Source organism: Anomaloglossus baeobatrachus, chromosome 4, assembly GCF_048569485.1.
Source record: "Anomaloglossus baeobatrachus isolate aAnoBae1 chromosome 4, aAnoBae1.hap1, whole genome shotgun sequence".
NCBI classification, from domain to species: domain Eukaryota; kingdom Metazoa; phylum Chordata; class Amphibia; order Anura; family Aromobatidae; genus Anomaloglossus; species Anomaloglossus baeobatrachus.
Genome location: NC_134356.1, coordinates 482,057,921 through 482,074,131, shown reverse-complemented (window position 1 = coordinate 482,074,131; position 16,211 = coordinate 482,057,921). Strand labels below are relative to the sequence as shown.

The following is a 16,211-nucleotide window of genomic DNA, read 5'->3' as shown; positions in this document are numbered from 1 at the left end:
AGGCCTCATTCAGATATCTGTTTTTCACTCACATGCTCTCGATTTCAGACAGACTTGAATGGATATGTCCGTGTCCATGTTCTTTTGTGTGTCCACAAGAAAAAAAAACAAAAAAAACTTGGGGGACATCCATTTTTGAGTTGAGTAATGAAATAAAATCACCTATACAAGTTGGTGGGTCCACGAAAATCATGGACATCAAACTAATGTCCTATTTAATGGGTAGATGAAGCTTTGTCAACATCATTGTTTTCTTAGGAAAAAAACAAAAAAAAAAAAAAAACTTGATGAAACACTGCTGGCAAAAACTGACACTAACCAGACATCGATAAAAATGTGATTCAAAACACTGATAAAAATCGCAGTAGTTTTTTCTTCACGTACATGAAAAAAAAAACAAGATGTCGAAATGAGGTCAAAGAAACAACACTCTGGTACTCTGATAAAGGTGGTGGCTGGGGAGATGTGCCCTATGCGTCCTACGTCATCCACACTTGCCGGTATTGAGGTCCTGAGCAGGGCAGATCAAAGTATTGTAGTGCGCCTGCGCAGGAACGGCCAGTGTGTATGACGTAGGACGCGTCATGCAACGCGGCTTCAGAACGAGGACAAAGATGGCAGAAAGAGGCGGCGCCGGCACCAGAGAACGGAGACGCCCATATGCACCACAGTGACCGTTTAGGTAAGTATTATAAAGTGATTTTTACGTTACACACAGCGGCCTGGGCTCTTATATACAGCATGTTAGAATGCTGTATATAATAGCCCGATGGTGATGGCCACAGCTTATAGGCCCCAAATCTGCTGACAGGTTCCCTTTAAGAGCAGACCCTAAAGGCCCCGTCACACACAGAGATAAATCTTCGGCAGATCTGTGGTTGCAGTGAAACCATGGACATATTGTTCCATTTGTACACAGCCACAAACCTGGCACTGGTTGTCCACAATTTCACTGCAACCACAGATCTGCTGCAGATTTATCTCTGTGTGTGACAGGGCCTTAGGTGTATAGACAGAGTAATTACCAGGTAGCTGTCAATGTTGGATAACCATTGGGTTCCTGTATGCCTCCACTGACACATATCGGTGTGAAACACAGAGGTGTCAATATTTTCACCTTGTGTAGCTGCTCTGACTGTACTGCAAAGCTGGGAAAAAGTAAAAATATTTTAAGTTTTTTGTATCATAAATCTAGTTTTACAAAATCCATAGATAAATCCATGATTAGAGAGCATATTTGCATCTGTGGGTGAAATTGCAAATGTTTTGGTAGCTGGCAACCAACAGAAACGCAATATCTCTCTGAAAAAAGGTCAAAAAGTAATGAACGCAGCACTCCATAGATTGCAGTGAAAAAAGGAGACTTGTATTGGTCCATAAAGTGTGCCAGGCAACGTTTCGGCTCCTGGAACCTTTTTCCAAGCCTGAAATATGGATACATCATATTCATGTGTGGTATGTATAGAATGCTTGAAGGATGTTTGCATATGGTTCACAAGTAGGTTCCTGGGGGAAAATATGAACCACAGCAGAAATGAGGACTAAAACTGGAAGTAGAATGTAATCAGCCATCCCACTCTTACATCAGCTGAGAGAGAAGTGAGGGGTCTGGCGAGACGCTTTACGATATAACATCTACCGAATATCAAGGTTAGACCCCAGGAGAAGCAGCATGTAGTGCAGATCTGTCCATATTTCTCATATTTAAAAAGTTGGTTTCTTGCTGCTCTAAACATACCCACGAACGCTTTAAGGCTATGTTCACACACTGCGTTTTTTACCTGCGTTTTTGGTCCGTTTTTGCTGCAGAAATTTCTTGAGAAATTCTTGTAACCTTTCTGCAGACATTCCCCAGCAAAACCTATGGCAAAAAAAATTAGCTGTGCGCACACTGCGTTTTTTTCTTAAGAAAAAGAATGAGCATGTCACTTCTTTTCTGCAGCTAACTGCGTTATTTGCCATATATAATTGGCACAATAACGCAGGGAGCAACCAGCGGTAAAAACGCACCAAAAACGCACCGAAAACGCGGCAAAAACGCAGGTGCGTTTTTGGTGCATTTTTTAACACAGGTGCACTCTTAAGAAATTTCTTAAGAAATTTCTTAAGAAAAATCATTTTTCTAGTGTGAACATAGCCTAAGAGTGTGAGAATAACTTGGCTGTGTTACCTTGTGTATGCCAGAGGGCAAGAAGCGTGCTTGGGAAAGCTGGGTGACGTGTGCTAGTGTGTGATCCAGTGTGTTCCACTATTCAGAGACACCTGCATATATATATGGCTTTCATGGAAGAGTCATCTTCTGTATCCTCACTATAAAATTCAGCATCAGACGTATGCAAAAGAACAAACAAGCCTGGTACATTTTGGAAACAAGTCCGGTGGACCGATGGGGTTAAAATGGAACTCTTTGGCCAAATGATCAAACGTGTGTGTGGAGAAAAGGCAGAATTTCAGGAAAAGAATATTTCGCCTACCATTAAGCATGGCGGTGGATCAATCATGTTTTGGGGTTGTGTTGTAGCCAATGGTAAGGGAAACATTTTACGAATAGAGGGAAGAATGAATTCAAAGAATTTTCAACAAATTCTTGATACAAACATAACACCATGTGTAAAAAAGCTGAAGTTGAAACGAGAATGGCTTCTACAAATGGATAATGATCCTAAACACGTCAAAATCCACTATAAACTATCTCATAATGCGCAAACTGAAGATTTCACAATGTTTTCCCCGCCCACGGCAGTCCTGACGTCTGTGATTGGTTGCAGTCAGACGTGACCCCAGCCTGTGTGACAGCATCTAACTGCAACCAATCACAGGCGCTGTCTGCAAGTCTATCGTACAGTAAAAAAATAAATAAAAATTTGGCGTAGGGTTCCCCCATATTATGATGCCAAGCACAGATAAAGCAGCCCCCAGCCATGTGCTTATCTTGGCTGAGTATCAAAATAGGAAGAACCACATGCTGCTTTTTTTTTAAAAAATTATCATAGAATGGTAGAGTTGGAAGGGACCTCAAGGGCCATCGGGTCCAACCCCCTGCGAGCGCAGGCTTTCATAAATCATCCCAGCTATATGTTTATCCAGTTTCCACTTGAAGATTTCCAATGAGGAAGAGCTCACCACCTCCCGTGGTAGCCTGCTCCACTCCCTGACTGCCCTCACTGTCAGAAACTATTTCCTTCTGTCTAATCTGAATCTCCTTCCTTTAAGTTGTATCCCATTATTTAAATAAATAGTATTAAAACACCATTCAGTTGTCGTCGCACCTCCCTCTACCCCCTAATTTTGATACCCAGTCATGATAAAGCCCCACAGCTGGGAGCTGGTATTCTCAGGCTGGGGAGACCCATACTTATTAGGCCCCCCCTAGTCTAAAAATAGCAGCCTGCAGCCGTCCAGGATTGTCGCATCCATTAGATGTGACAATCCCAGCACTTTACCCGGCTCTTCTTAATTGCCCTGGTGCAATGGCAATCAAGGTAATAAGGGGTTAATGTTAGCTCACAGCTGCCACTAAGCCTTAGCTTAGTAATGGGGAGCGTCTATGAGACCCCCCCATTACTAATCTGTAAGTAAAAATAAATAAAACACAAGCACCGAAAAAATCCTTTATTTGAAATAATATACAAACAAACACCACCCTCTTTCACCAATTTATTAACCCCCAAAACACCCAGGTCCGAAGACTATTCCAGCTCTGGTACACCTGAAGTGACAGGGCGGAACCACAGAACATGACCGCCCGCTGTGAGCTTCAGGCAGAGACTGAGCTGCACGATGAGCGGTGGTATCATTCAGGTTATTTGCGGTCACAGCTGGAGGTCCCCACGGTCCTTCACATGTGATCGCAGGTAACCTGACCTCAGTAAAGTCAGTGACCTCACCGATCTGCATCTCCTGGCAAAAACTGCAGGTTTTTTTGCCAAGAGATGCAGATGTGGTGCTGAAATTTCAACAGCATGTTCTTGCACCCAATCTACACCTCCTGGAAAAATAAAAATGCATCATTATCGCATGTGGTATAATACGGTAGTGATGTGATTTATTTATTTATTTTTTTTGCTAGGAAACCTAGATTAGGTGCAGGAATATGGTATAAAAATTTTAGCACCAAATCTGCATCTCTTGGCCCAAAAAGCAAAAACAAAGAAAAAACAAAACGGTTTTCACGCGGTTATGGTGTGATTTTCTGCCAGGAGGTGCAAATTTGGTGCAGACATTTCAGCACCACATTTGCACCTATGGGTAGAATACACCACTGAAACAGCGTCAAAACAGGAGTTCTTTTTGCATTTTTGAGTCAAGAGATATAAATTTGGTGATTACGGTACATTTTTACATAATATTCTTGCACGCAATATACACTTCCTGGCAAAAAAAAAAAAATGCACCAAAACCACATGCAGTATGATGCAATTTTTTGCCAGAAAACGTAGATTGGGTGCAGGAATATGGTGTAAAAATGTCAGCACCAAATCTGCATCTCTTGGCAAAAAAACAGCGGATTTCAGCCAGAAAATGCAGACCTGTGAACTCCGTGACCTCCACCTGAGAGGAGTTCACTGAGTTTAATTAGGTCACCTAAGGTCAGGTTACCTCCGATCACAGGTGGAGGACCGTGAGAACCTTCAGCTGTGACCGCAAATAACCTGAGTGACGTCACCACTCATCGCGCAGCTCAGTCTCAGAGGGCAGTCATTGTGTTACAGCCGCGTATTCTGCCTTCAGATGTAGGAGAGCTGGAAATGTCGTGGGACCTCATGTGGATTACGTCGGACCTGGGTGCTTTTGGGGTTAATAAATTGGTGAAAGAGGGTGGGTTGTTTGTATTTTATTTCAAATAAAGGAATTTTTCGGTGTTTATTTCTTTTCATTTACAGATCAGTAATTGGGGTCTCATACATGCCTCCCATTACTAATTTAGGGCTTAGTGGCAGCTGTTGGGTTATTAACCCCTTATTACTATCTCACCAGTGCAATCGAGATGGGCCGCGTAAAGTGTCGAGATTGTCACACCTAATAGATGCGACAATCCTGGGCTGCTGCTATTTTTAGGCTGGGAGGGGCCAATAAGCATGAGTCTCCCTGAGAATACCAGCTGTCGGGTTTTATCATGGCTGGGCATCAAAATTGGGAGGAACCAGAAGCCGGTTATTTAAATTATTAATTAAATAATAATAATAAAAAAAAAATAGCCACATATGGTTCCTCTTATTTTGATAAACAGCCAAGATATGCGCACGGCTGAGGACTACAGCCTGTAGCCAAATGCCTTATCATGGCTGGGTATCATAATATGGGGGGACCCTACACCAATTTATTTTTTTTATATCACAATATTGACCTACAGACAGGGTCTGTGATCGCAAGCAGCTAGATGCTGTCACACAGGCTAGAGGCGCGTCTGACTGCAACCAATCACAGACTGCAGTATTATCGGTAGGCGAGGGAAGAAGTGAATATGCATGAAGGTAAATGAGCGGCCCCGGAAAAAGTGTGAGCGGCCCGAAAGCAGTTACAGCCACGACGCAGACTGTCAGTATTCGCGCCCTTGCTCTAATCCTCCTAACCCTTCCACCACCATTTTTAAGAGCCGGATTCTGGTCCCCATAGACTTATATGGGGACAGGCGTCCGGTCAAATATCAGGGATCAATTCTGGGCCGGAACGGATTTTTTTTTTTGTCCGGTTAGTCCCGCCAATCCCGGATATCTGCGACTTCACCCATCACTAGAAACTAAATGTAACTAAAGTTGCTGTGTAACCCCAGTTGTAGGGGTACAGACAGCGCCATCATCAATGAACAGCCAACAACCTATGGCAATAGACTACAGAACTGCTAAAATAATTAATACTGAAATTCACAGTTAACACTTAACTCCTTTCAGTGACAAATACACACAACCAAAGGGGGCCTACCCCTCCCCTGAAACAACCATGGTCTGCAGAAATAAGCCCTAACTTATACCAGCCCGTGGCCGAGGCATCACCATGAACACTGGGAAGCTCTTGGGTACAGAACCGTTTTAGGACATGTGCTCTTCATTTAATGCACCTTATATGACCTTGACATTGCTTGAATAAGTCACACTCCGGGTAAAACTAGCTGCCAAAACAAAGTGTACGATTGCCATTTGTCACACCAATTCAGTGACATCCAAGTAAATGCTGCAGACTGCACATAACACCCCTGCTGGCTACCAGAGCCGCGTGGTCCGGGCAGATTATGTTTATTAATTATTAAATGGGAGTGTATGTGTGTTAAGAGCATTGCACTTAAATCTACAAGGTCATGGGATCAAGTCCTCCCATCACCACTAATCTTGTCAACATGGTTTAACCAGTTGGGTTCCAGATTGAACAGTGTCCCTTTATAGTCTGATTTATGCATTTCCCAACTAACCTTGTATTTCTCCCATACAACCCTGGTCCCAGCCGATCTGCAGCGACTGCCCAGTGCTGCACAGCTGGCACCACAAACAATGCATATGTCTGTTACTACCACAATAGAAGGAGCTTGCAAGAAATATATGAACGCATCAACAGCCCCCGAGCCATTGTATGCAAAGACTAATACTTAATCCAGCAGAGAGGTTGTAAATCACATTTATTAAATCTGCTAGAAAACACGGGGAGCGTAAATTATGCATAAAAGGGTGTCTATATGTATTAAATCAAGGTCTGCACTCTGTAGCCATTTTGTCAGAAATATGACATGATACCAGCTGCAAGGGAATGTAAACAGCCTCATCCGATCGCTTCTACCCAGCCCAGTGCAGAGGAGGGTACAAAAATATACATCTCCGGAGTCGAGCAGGGGCTCCAGAAACCCCATTAATCATGAATGCAACCTAATAACATGATGTGCATGGTACGGGTGCAGATCGTGCCAATAAGCCGTCTAAACAGGTGTGATTTTTATCCATCAGTATTAGACACTCCCATAATGCATCAGTCTAGTGACCTGATGATAGAAAAAAAAGGCAGCCAGCCATTCAGCAAATGAGACTACATCTGACCACCTTTGTTATTCTTGTACAAATATGTCATCCCTGAGGAGAGCAACCACCATCTCCATCCAGTGATCTGCAGGGTAATGGGGAGACGGCATTGTACACGGCCCCGAGATCTGCAGTGCCCTGTGTGCATGGAGAGGCAGCAGGCATCATCCTTCCTGGGAGCTGCAAAATAAATATCTCACCTACCCCTCCTCCTCCACATAGAAAACACATCTAGAGCCGCCACTACCAACTTCTATTTATACCCTGAACCAGGCTGCACAAGAACAATGAGTGTGCCCAGGTGACAGCCATGCTGCACATAGGACATCTACGAGATGACCCTGGAGTACAAGCCATAGAAATATACACATGTATGAGGGCGCACAGGTCATATATACACATGTATGAGGGCGCACAGGTCATATATACACATGTATGAGGGCGTATAGGTCATATATACACATGTATGAGGGCGTTTAGATCACACATGTATGAGAGCGTACAGATCATATATATATATATATATATATATATATATACACACACATGTATGAGAGCGTACAGGTCATATATACACATGTATGAGGGCGTATAGGTCATATATACACATGAATGAGAGCGTACAGATCATATATATATACACATGTATGAGAGCGTATAGATCATATATACACATGTATGAGAGCGTATAGATCACACATGTATGAGAGCGTACAGATCATATATATACACATGTATGAGTGTACAGATCATATATATACACACACATGTATGAGAGCGTACAGATCATATATATACACATGTATGAGTGTACAGATCATATATATACACATGTATGAGAGCGTACAGATCATATATATACACATGTATGAGAGCGTACAGATCATATATTCACATGTATGAGAGCATACAGGTCATATATAAACATGTATGAGAGCATACAGGTCACATACACACACACATATATGAGAGCGTGCAGATCATATACACACACGAGAGCATACAGATCATATAATACATTATATATACACGCACACACACATGTATGAGAGCGTACAGATCATATATATACACATGTATGAGAGCGTACAGATCATATATAAACATGTATGAGAGCATACAGGTCACATACACACACACATATATGAGAGCGTGCAGATCATATACACACACGAGAGCATACAGATCATATAATACATTATATATACACGCACACACACATGTATGAGAGCGTACAGGCCATATAACTATACACATATGAGAGCTTACAGGCAATATAATTATACACATGTATGAGAGTAATTTTATATATATATATATATATATATATATAATCTACATATACACATATACACACACACGTATGAGAGCGTACAGGCCATATAATATATATATATATATATATATATATATATATATATATATATATATATGTATGAGAGCATACAAGCCATTTAACTATACACATGTATGAGAGTGTACAAGCCATATAAATATACACACATGTATTAGAGCGGACAGGCCATAATATATATATATATATATATTATATATATACATATACACACACACACACACGTGTATATATATACACACACACACACACAAGAGCATACAGGCCACATCACTTATACACACGTAAGTGCGTACAGGCTATAGAAGTATACAAATGTATGAATGCACTAGTCAAATAAAAAAAAACACATGTATGAGAGTGTACAGGTCAGAAATAGCTACATATGTGGGATTGTACAGGTGATATAAATATGTACATGTATGATTGAGAATGTACACGGTGTGTGTTACATACAGACACGGTATGAGCTAGCACATGTAGGTTAAATGTCGTACAAGTATGAGATAACACAGGACCAGGTCACATCCTGTGTACATATGAGATCTATTGTTTATGTCAAGTGACATATACACAAGAGATGATACAGTATATGTAAAGATCACATGACAAATGAAGTTTATGTGCAGAGTTCATGGTGTAAACATATCTGGGCACAATAAAAAAATATGTATCTGCAGATATTGATACACACTTGTGTAGGGTCACGTACATGTGTGCGATGTATGTACATTCATAGTGACTTGTGCGCTAGAGACACCCATGGCATGCAGTGTATATATGTAGGGACATGCTGATGTTGTAGGGAACAGTGTATATGTGTATATATATATATATATATTATATATATATATATATATATATATATATATATATATATATATACACACATATATATACACATACACACACACACACACACACACGTTAAAATTTCAGGCAAGTGTGGAAAAAATGTTGCAATATAAGAATACTATAAAAAAAAATAGAAGTATTAATAGTTTATTTTTAACAGTTAACAAAATGCAAAGTGAATAGAAATTTCTAAACCATATCAGGATTTGTGATGACCGCCCTTTGCCTTCATCAGTTCTTCTAGGTACACTTGCATCAGTTTTTGAAGGAACTTGACAGGGAGGTTGTTCCAAACATCTTGGAGAAATCACCACAGATCTTTAGTGGATGTAGGCTTTGTAAATCCTTCTGTCTCTTCATGTAATCCCAGACAGACTCAATGTTGAGATGAGAAGGCTATGGGGTCACAACACTTCCAGGACTAAATGTCCTTCTTAACAGGGAAGATTGTACTTAATGACATCGTCTGCATGTTTGGACTCATTTCCTTGCTGCAAAGAAAATTTAGAGCCAATAAGACACCTCCCTGATGAGGTTTCATTATTGATAAGTATTTGCCAGCATGTCTCAGCATTAGGGACCCCATTAATCTTGGCCAAATCCACAACTTCATTTGTTAAAAATTGAGTCCAAAGTTGCACGGATCCTCCCCAGGTCTATTGTGGCCTGCAGACACTCATTATACCGCTCGCGGCCTTTGGGTGAATAAACTGCCCTTTGTTACAGCCAGATTTTTCACAATTTGACTCCTCAGTTCAGAGCTTTTGTTGATGGTTTTCAGCCCCCCAGTCCCTATGTTTTTGTGCATAGTCAAGTCACATGGCCTTGTTTTCATGTCAACATTGTTTTTGGCCACAATTCTTCCATGATGACCACTTCTGGTCAAACTTCTCTGTGTCTCTGTAAGAAAAGGCACTTTGTTCGCTGGATAGTCTTACAGTATTGACAGTCTGCAGGCAACAGTGAAGCATGGTGGACGTTCCTTACTTTGGGGCTAGATTTTACCAAATGGAGTTGGAGATTTGGTCAGGATAACTGGTGTCCTCAATGCTGAGAAATAGAGCCAAATACTTATCCATCGTATAATAATACCATCAGAAAGGTGTCTGTCTCCAAATTTATTCTCCAGCAGAACCACCCCCCCAAACAGACAGCCAATGTCATCAAGAACGATCTTCAGTGTAAAGCACAAGGAGTGTTGTTGTTATGACCCTATACAGGGCCCTGATCGTATCAGAGTCTGTATGGGATTGGGAATTGCACACAGGCCGACATCCACAGAAGATCGGAGGTTATTTCTCCAAGATGTTTGGAACAACCTCTGCCAAGTTCACTTAAAACCTTGGTGCAAGTGCACCTTGAAGAATGGACACTAGTTCGCAGGTCAATGGAATCACGCCCAATATTGATGTGATTTCTTTTTTTGTTCATTCACTATGCATTTTGCTAATTAAAAAATATAAGTGTTAATAGTTTATTTTTTTCAAAGAATTCTTACTTTTTAGCATGTTCTCCACACCTTCCTAAAATCTTGGTTTAGTGCTGTATGTAATGACGTGTGCAGTACATGAGAAGATGACCTGGGGCTGATATCACACATGTACAAGTGCAGCCGACCTGAGGACATCACACGTGTACAAGTGCAGCCGGCCTGCTGACATCACACGCGTACAAGTGCAGCCGGCCTGCTGACATCACACGCGTACAAGTGCAGCCGGCCTGCTGACATCACACGCGTACAAGTGCAGCCGGCCTGCTGACATCACACGCGTACAAGTGCAGCCGGCCTGCTGACATCACACGCGTACAAGTGCAGCCGGCCTGATGACATCACACGCGTACAAGTGCAGCCGGCCTGATGACATCACACGCGTACAAGTGCAGCCGGCCTGATGACATCACACGCGTACAAGTGCAGCCGGCCTGATGACATCACACGCGTACAAGTGCAGCCGGCCTGATGACATCACACGCGTACAAGTGCAGCCGGGGCTGACGACATCACACGCGTACAAGTGCAGCCGGGGCTGACGACATCACACGCGTACAAGTGTAGCCGGGGCTGATGACATCACACGCGTACAAGTGTAGCCGGGGCTGATGACATCACACGCGTACAAGTGTAGCCGGGGCTGATGACATCACACGCGTACAAGTGCAGCCGGGGCTGATGACATATCACACGCGTACAAGTGCAGCCGGGGCTGATGACATATCACACGCGTACAAGTGCAGCCGGGGCTGATGACATATCACACGCGTACAAGTGCAGCCGGGGCTGATGACATATCACACGCGTACAAGTGCAGCCGGGGCTGATGACATATCACACGCGTACAAGTGCAGCCGGGGTTGATGACATATCACACGCGTACAAGTGCAGCCGGGGTTGATGACATATCACACGCGTACAAGTGCAGCCGGGGCTGATGACATATCACACGCGTACAAGTGCAGCCGGGGTTGATGACATATCACACGCGTACAAGTGTAGCCGGGGTTGATGACATATCACACGCGTACAAGTGCAGCCGGGGTTGATGACATATCACACGCGTACAAGTGCAGCCGGGGTTGATGACATATCACACGCGTACAAGTACAGCCGGGGTTGATGACATATCACACGCGTACAAGTGCAGCCGGGGTTGATGACATACCACACGCGTACAAGTGCAGCCGGGGTTGATGACATATCACACGCGTACAAGTGCAGCCGGGGCTGATGACATCACACGTGTACAAGTGCAGCCGGCCTGCTGACATCACACGCGTACAAGTGCAGCCGGCCTGCTGACATCACACGCGTACAAGTGCAGCCGGGGCTGACGACATCACACGCGTACATGTGTAGCCGGGGCTGATGACATTACACGCGTACATGTGCAGCCGGGGCTGATGACATTACACGCGTACATGTGCAGCCGGGGCTGATGACATCACACGCGTACATGTGTAGCCGGGGCTGATGACATCACACGCGTACATGTGTAGCTGATGACATCACACGCGTACATGTGTAGCCGGGGCTTATGACATCACACGCGTACATGTGTAGCTGGGGCTGATGACATCACACGCGTACATGTGTAGCTGATGACATCACACGCGTACATGTGTAGCCGGGGCTGATGACATTACACGCGTACATGTGCAGCCGGGGCTGATGACATTACACGCGTACATGTGCAGCCGGGGCTGATGACATTACACGCGTACATGTGTAGCCGGGGCTGATGACATTACACGCGTACATGTGCAGCCGGGGCTGATGACATTACACGCGTACATGTGCAGCCGGGGCTGATGACATCACACGCGTACATGTGTAGCCGGGGCTGATGACATCACACGCGTACATGTGTAGCTGATGACATCACACGCGTACATGTGTAGCCGGGGCTTATGACATCACACGCGTACATGTGTAGCTGGGGCTGATGACATCACACGCGTACATGTGTAGCTGATGACATCACACGCGTACATGTGTAGCCGGGGCTTATGACATCACACGCGTACATGTGTAGCCGGGGCTTATGACATCACACGCGTACATGTGTAGCTGATGACATCACACGCGATACATGTGTAGCCGGGGCTTATGACATCACACGCGATACATGTGTAGCCGGGGCTGATGACATCACACGCGTACATGTGCAGCCGGGGCTGATGACATCACACGCGTACATGTGCAGCCGGGGCTGATGACATCACACGCGTACATGTGCAGCCGGGGCTGATGACATCACACGCGTACATGTGCAGCCGGGGCTGATGACATCACACGCGTACATGTGTAGCCGGGGCTGATGACATCACACGCGTACATGTGCAGCCGGGGCTGATGACATCACACGCGTACATGTGCAGCCGGGGCTGATGACATCACACGCGTACATGTGTAGCCGGGGCTGATGACATCACACGCGTACATGTGTAGCCGGGGCTGATGACATCACACGCGTACATGTGTAGCCGGGGCTGATGACATCACACATGTAGGCTACATACAATGGCAGATGAATGAATGACATGGAGCTCACCAGATGGAGTTCTTGATCTTCTGTTGCAGTGCACTGGCCTCTGTCCCTTGCAGTCCTGTCACCAAGGCTGGCAGTGCCCCTGGGGAGGAGGAGGGCAGCTGGGGCTGCTCGGGCCGCTGCTTCTTCGCCGCTTGTTGTTGTTGTTGCTCCTCTGCCATGATGACGGCTGATGCTGGGCTCGGTGTGTGAGGAGTGGGGAGGGGTGGACGCGGGAGGACGGAAGGAGCTCTGCACACTAGGCCTTTACCCCGACCTCGAGTATATCGCCTCCCTTGGCTGGAGGGACATGACGGGGGCAGCTCGGCCGGGGGGAGGGTGGACAGAGGGCAGCTAGTGCCGGAGAGCGGCGTGCAGCAGGGACACGGGCATGGTGGTGCTGGAGGACGGGGAGGGGAGAGGGCTAGGTGCTAGGAGCAGGATGGGAGCTGGCACGGAGGGCAGCTGGGGACGGGGGCATCAAGGTACAGAAGGCAGAAGTGCCCTCACAGCTGCGCTCCGGCTCAATCCAACACCTGGTCCCACTGCAGCCGCCAGCAGCCCGCACGGCGCTCACTGGAGAGGAGCGGAGGCTGCGCCCGGACTGCGCAGGCGCACTGCTCCTGACAACAACTACTACACATCGTGCCGCACTGACAAGAAGCCCCGCGCCTCAGCTCCATTATTCCCGGCAGTGGCCCCCGTGCTGCACGGCCCTCAGCAGCTATCAGTGGGCTATGTGCCTCATACAGTGTGCCTCACATATATTATTATACACCACTGCTCAGGCCTACTTTTTGCTTCAGGGAATGTTCACACCACGCTTTTATCAGGCTGGCAAAATTGACAAGGTTTTCAATGGAAACATCTTCAGGAAGCAATGGCGTTTTATGCATTTTTTTTTATAACACTTTTTCGTGTGTGTCTTTTTGTTGTGAATTTAACTCAGAAGAGAAGAGACCCATCCAGTGGAGATAGGCAAGGTAAGTAAAATATACATTTATTTAATTCATTAAAATAATGCCGCCTCAGAGCTGGCACCGACAGATCCACTGGGATGAGAAAACCAACGCGTTTCCACAAAGTCCATGATTAAGACATAATGTTTTGTGGAAACGCGTTGGTTTTCTCATCCCAGTGGATCTGTCGGTGCCAGCTCTGAGGCGGCATTATTTTAATGAATGAAATAAATGTTCTATATTTTTGGCCTATTTCCACTGGATGGTTCTTTTCTCTTCTGAGTTTCTTCAGCCCTGGTCGGGGCGTTTTCCATGCAGACCCAGTGATTCACTCCGGACCTCTGAAACTGGTGAGCTGGTTTTTGTTTTGGTTTTTCTATGAGTTTTCTTAACCACTAGAGATGAGTGAATCTGGACAATGAAGTTCAGTGCTTGTCCTGAACTTGGATTTTACAAAAAAAAAATGTCCAGATTTGGAGTTTGGGTGCTTTACGTGTGCTGACCACTCGATCGAGCATCGGGGAGCTCAGGTACCGCTTACAGTCTCTGCATGACTTGCACTGGGGGTAACAACAGTAATATCTAATGTAATGTGCACCAAAGAAAATGGAAAAAGTGGTGCAGTTAGCGGAAGATCCAGAATCACCAACAGGAGCCGTTTGTGCCAGAAAGAACCGCCTGTGCGGCCAGAGCCGTCTGTGCCAGAAAGAGCCGTCTGTACTGGCAGAAGCCATCTGTGCCGGCAGAACCCGTCTGTACCCACTCTATACTGTAAGGAGCCGTCTGTATCGGCAGGAGCCATCTGTGCCGGCAGGACCCGTCTATACCCACTCTATACTGGAAGGAGCTGTCTGTACCGGCAGGAGCCATCTGTGCCGGCAGGACCCGTGTATACCCACTCTATACTGGAAGGAGCCGTCTGTACCGGCAGGAGCCATCTGTGCTGGCAGGACCCGTCTGTACCCACTCTCTACTGGAAGGAGACGTCTGTACCGGCAGGAGCCATCTGTGTCGGCAGGACCCGTCTATACCCACTCTATGCTGCAAGGAGCAGTCTGTGCCGGCTGAAGCCACCTGTGCCCATTCTATGCTGATAGGGGCTGTCTGCCCGCTCTATGACGGGAGGAGCCCTCTGTGCTGGCAAAGATCGGCGCCAGGCACAACAGGCAGGGAGTTAGCAACTACCTGCCTGTTAGTTGTTAAGCTTATAGTAGAGTTGAGCGAGTACCTAACTATTCATACTTGCTATACGCATAACGAGTACTGTCTACTACTAGCGTCTTCATTCCGAATAGCATGTGCAATGCAAGTCAATGGGGAAAAACTCGCAAAGTAACGAGCAATCCGAATGCTGTACTATTCGTGCGAGTAGCGAATAGTGCGGAATTCGGGTTACATTGCGAGTTTTCCCCATTGACTTGCATTGCACACGCTATTCAGAATGAATACACGAGTAGTAGACAGTATTCGTTAAGAGTATAGCGAGTACGAATAGTTAGGTACTCGCTCAATTCTAGTGTATAGTAAAAAAATAAATAAATAGTGGCACCTTTGCTTCCAAAAGTGATACACACGGACCAGGTGGGTTTTGTGGGGGGCCGAGAGGCAAGAGACAACACGAATAAGACGTTTCTTTTGCTGGCTCGGGCGAAGGCAAAGGCACTACCTATGTGTTTACTTTCCATAGATGCGGAGAAAGCCATCGACCGGGTCAGCTGGAGTTTCATGTTGGCAGCGTTGAGACAGGTGGGGATAGGTGACAGGTTCCTTAGAGGAGTGGCCTCCCTTTATAGTACACCGACTGCCAGAATAAAGGTAAATGGGTCCTTATCCGCGCCAATTAGCATAAAAAATGGTACCAGACAGGGTTGTCCCTTATCCCCCCTCCTATTTGTTCTCGTAATGGAGCATTTGGCTTTGGCCATTAGACAGAACCCAGATATAAAAGGGATAGAGGTGGGAGAGCATCATTGTAAAGCGGCATTATATGCAGATGACCTCCTCCTATACATTA

At 45.4% G+C, this 16,211-nt stretch overlaps 1 protein-coding gene across 1 annotated transcript in view; it reads right to left on the bottom strand.

The window, feature by feature from the left end:
- Positions 1-13,832, bottom strand: part of RFX7 (regulatory factor X7) — a 176,761-nt gene extending 162,929 nt beyond the window's left edge. The window contains exon 1 of the mRNA XM_075345747.1: positions 13,263-13,832. Within this exon, the coding sequence (XP_075201862.1) occupies positions 13,263-13,420 (158 nt within the window). The 5' untranslated portion in view covers positions 13,421-13,832. The remainder of the gene's footprint in view (positions 1-13,262) is intronic.
- Positions 13,833-16,211: the final 2,379 nt, after the last annotated feature.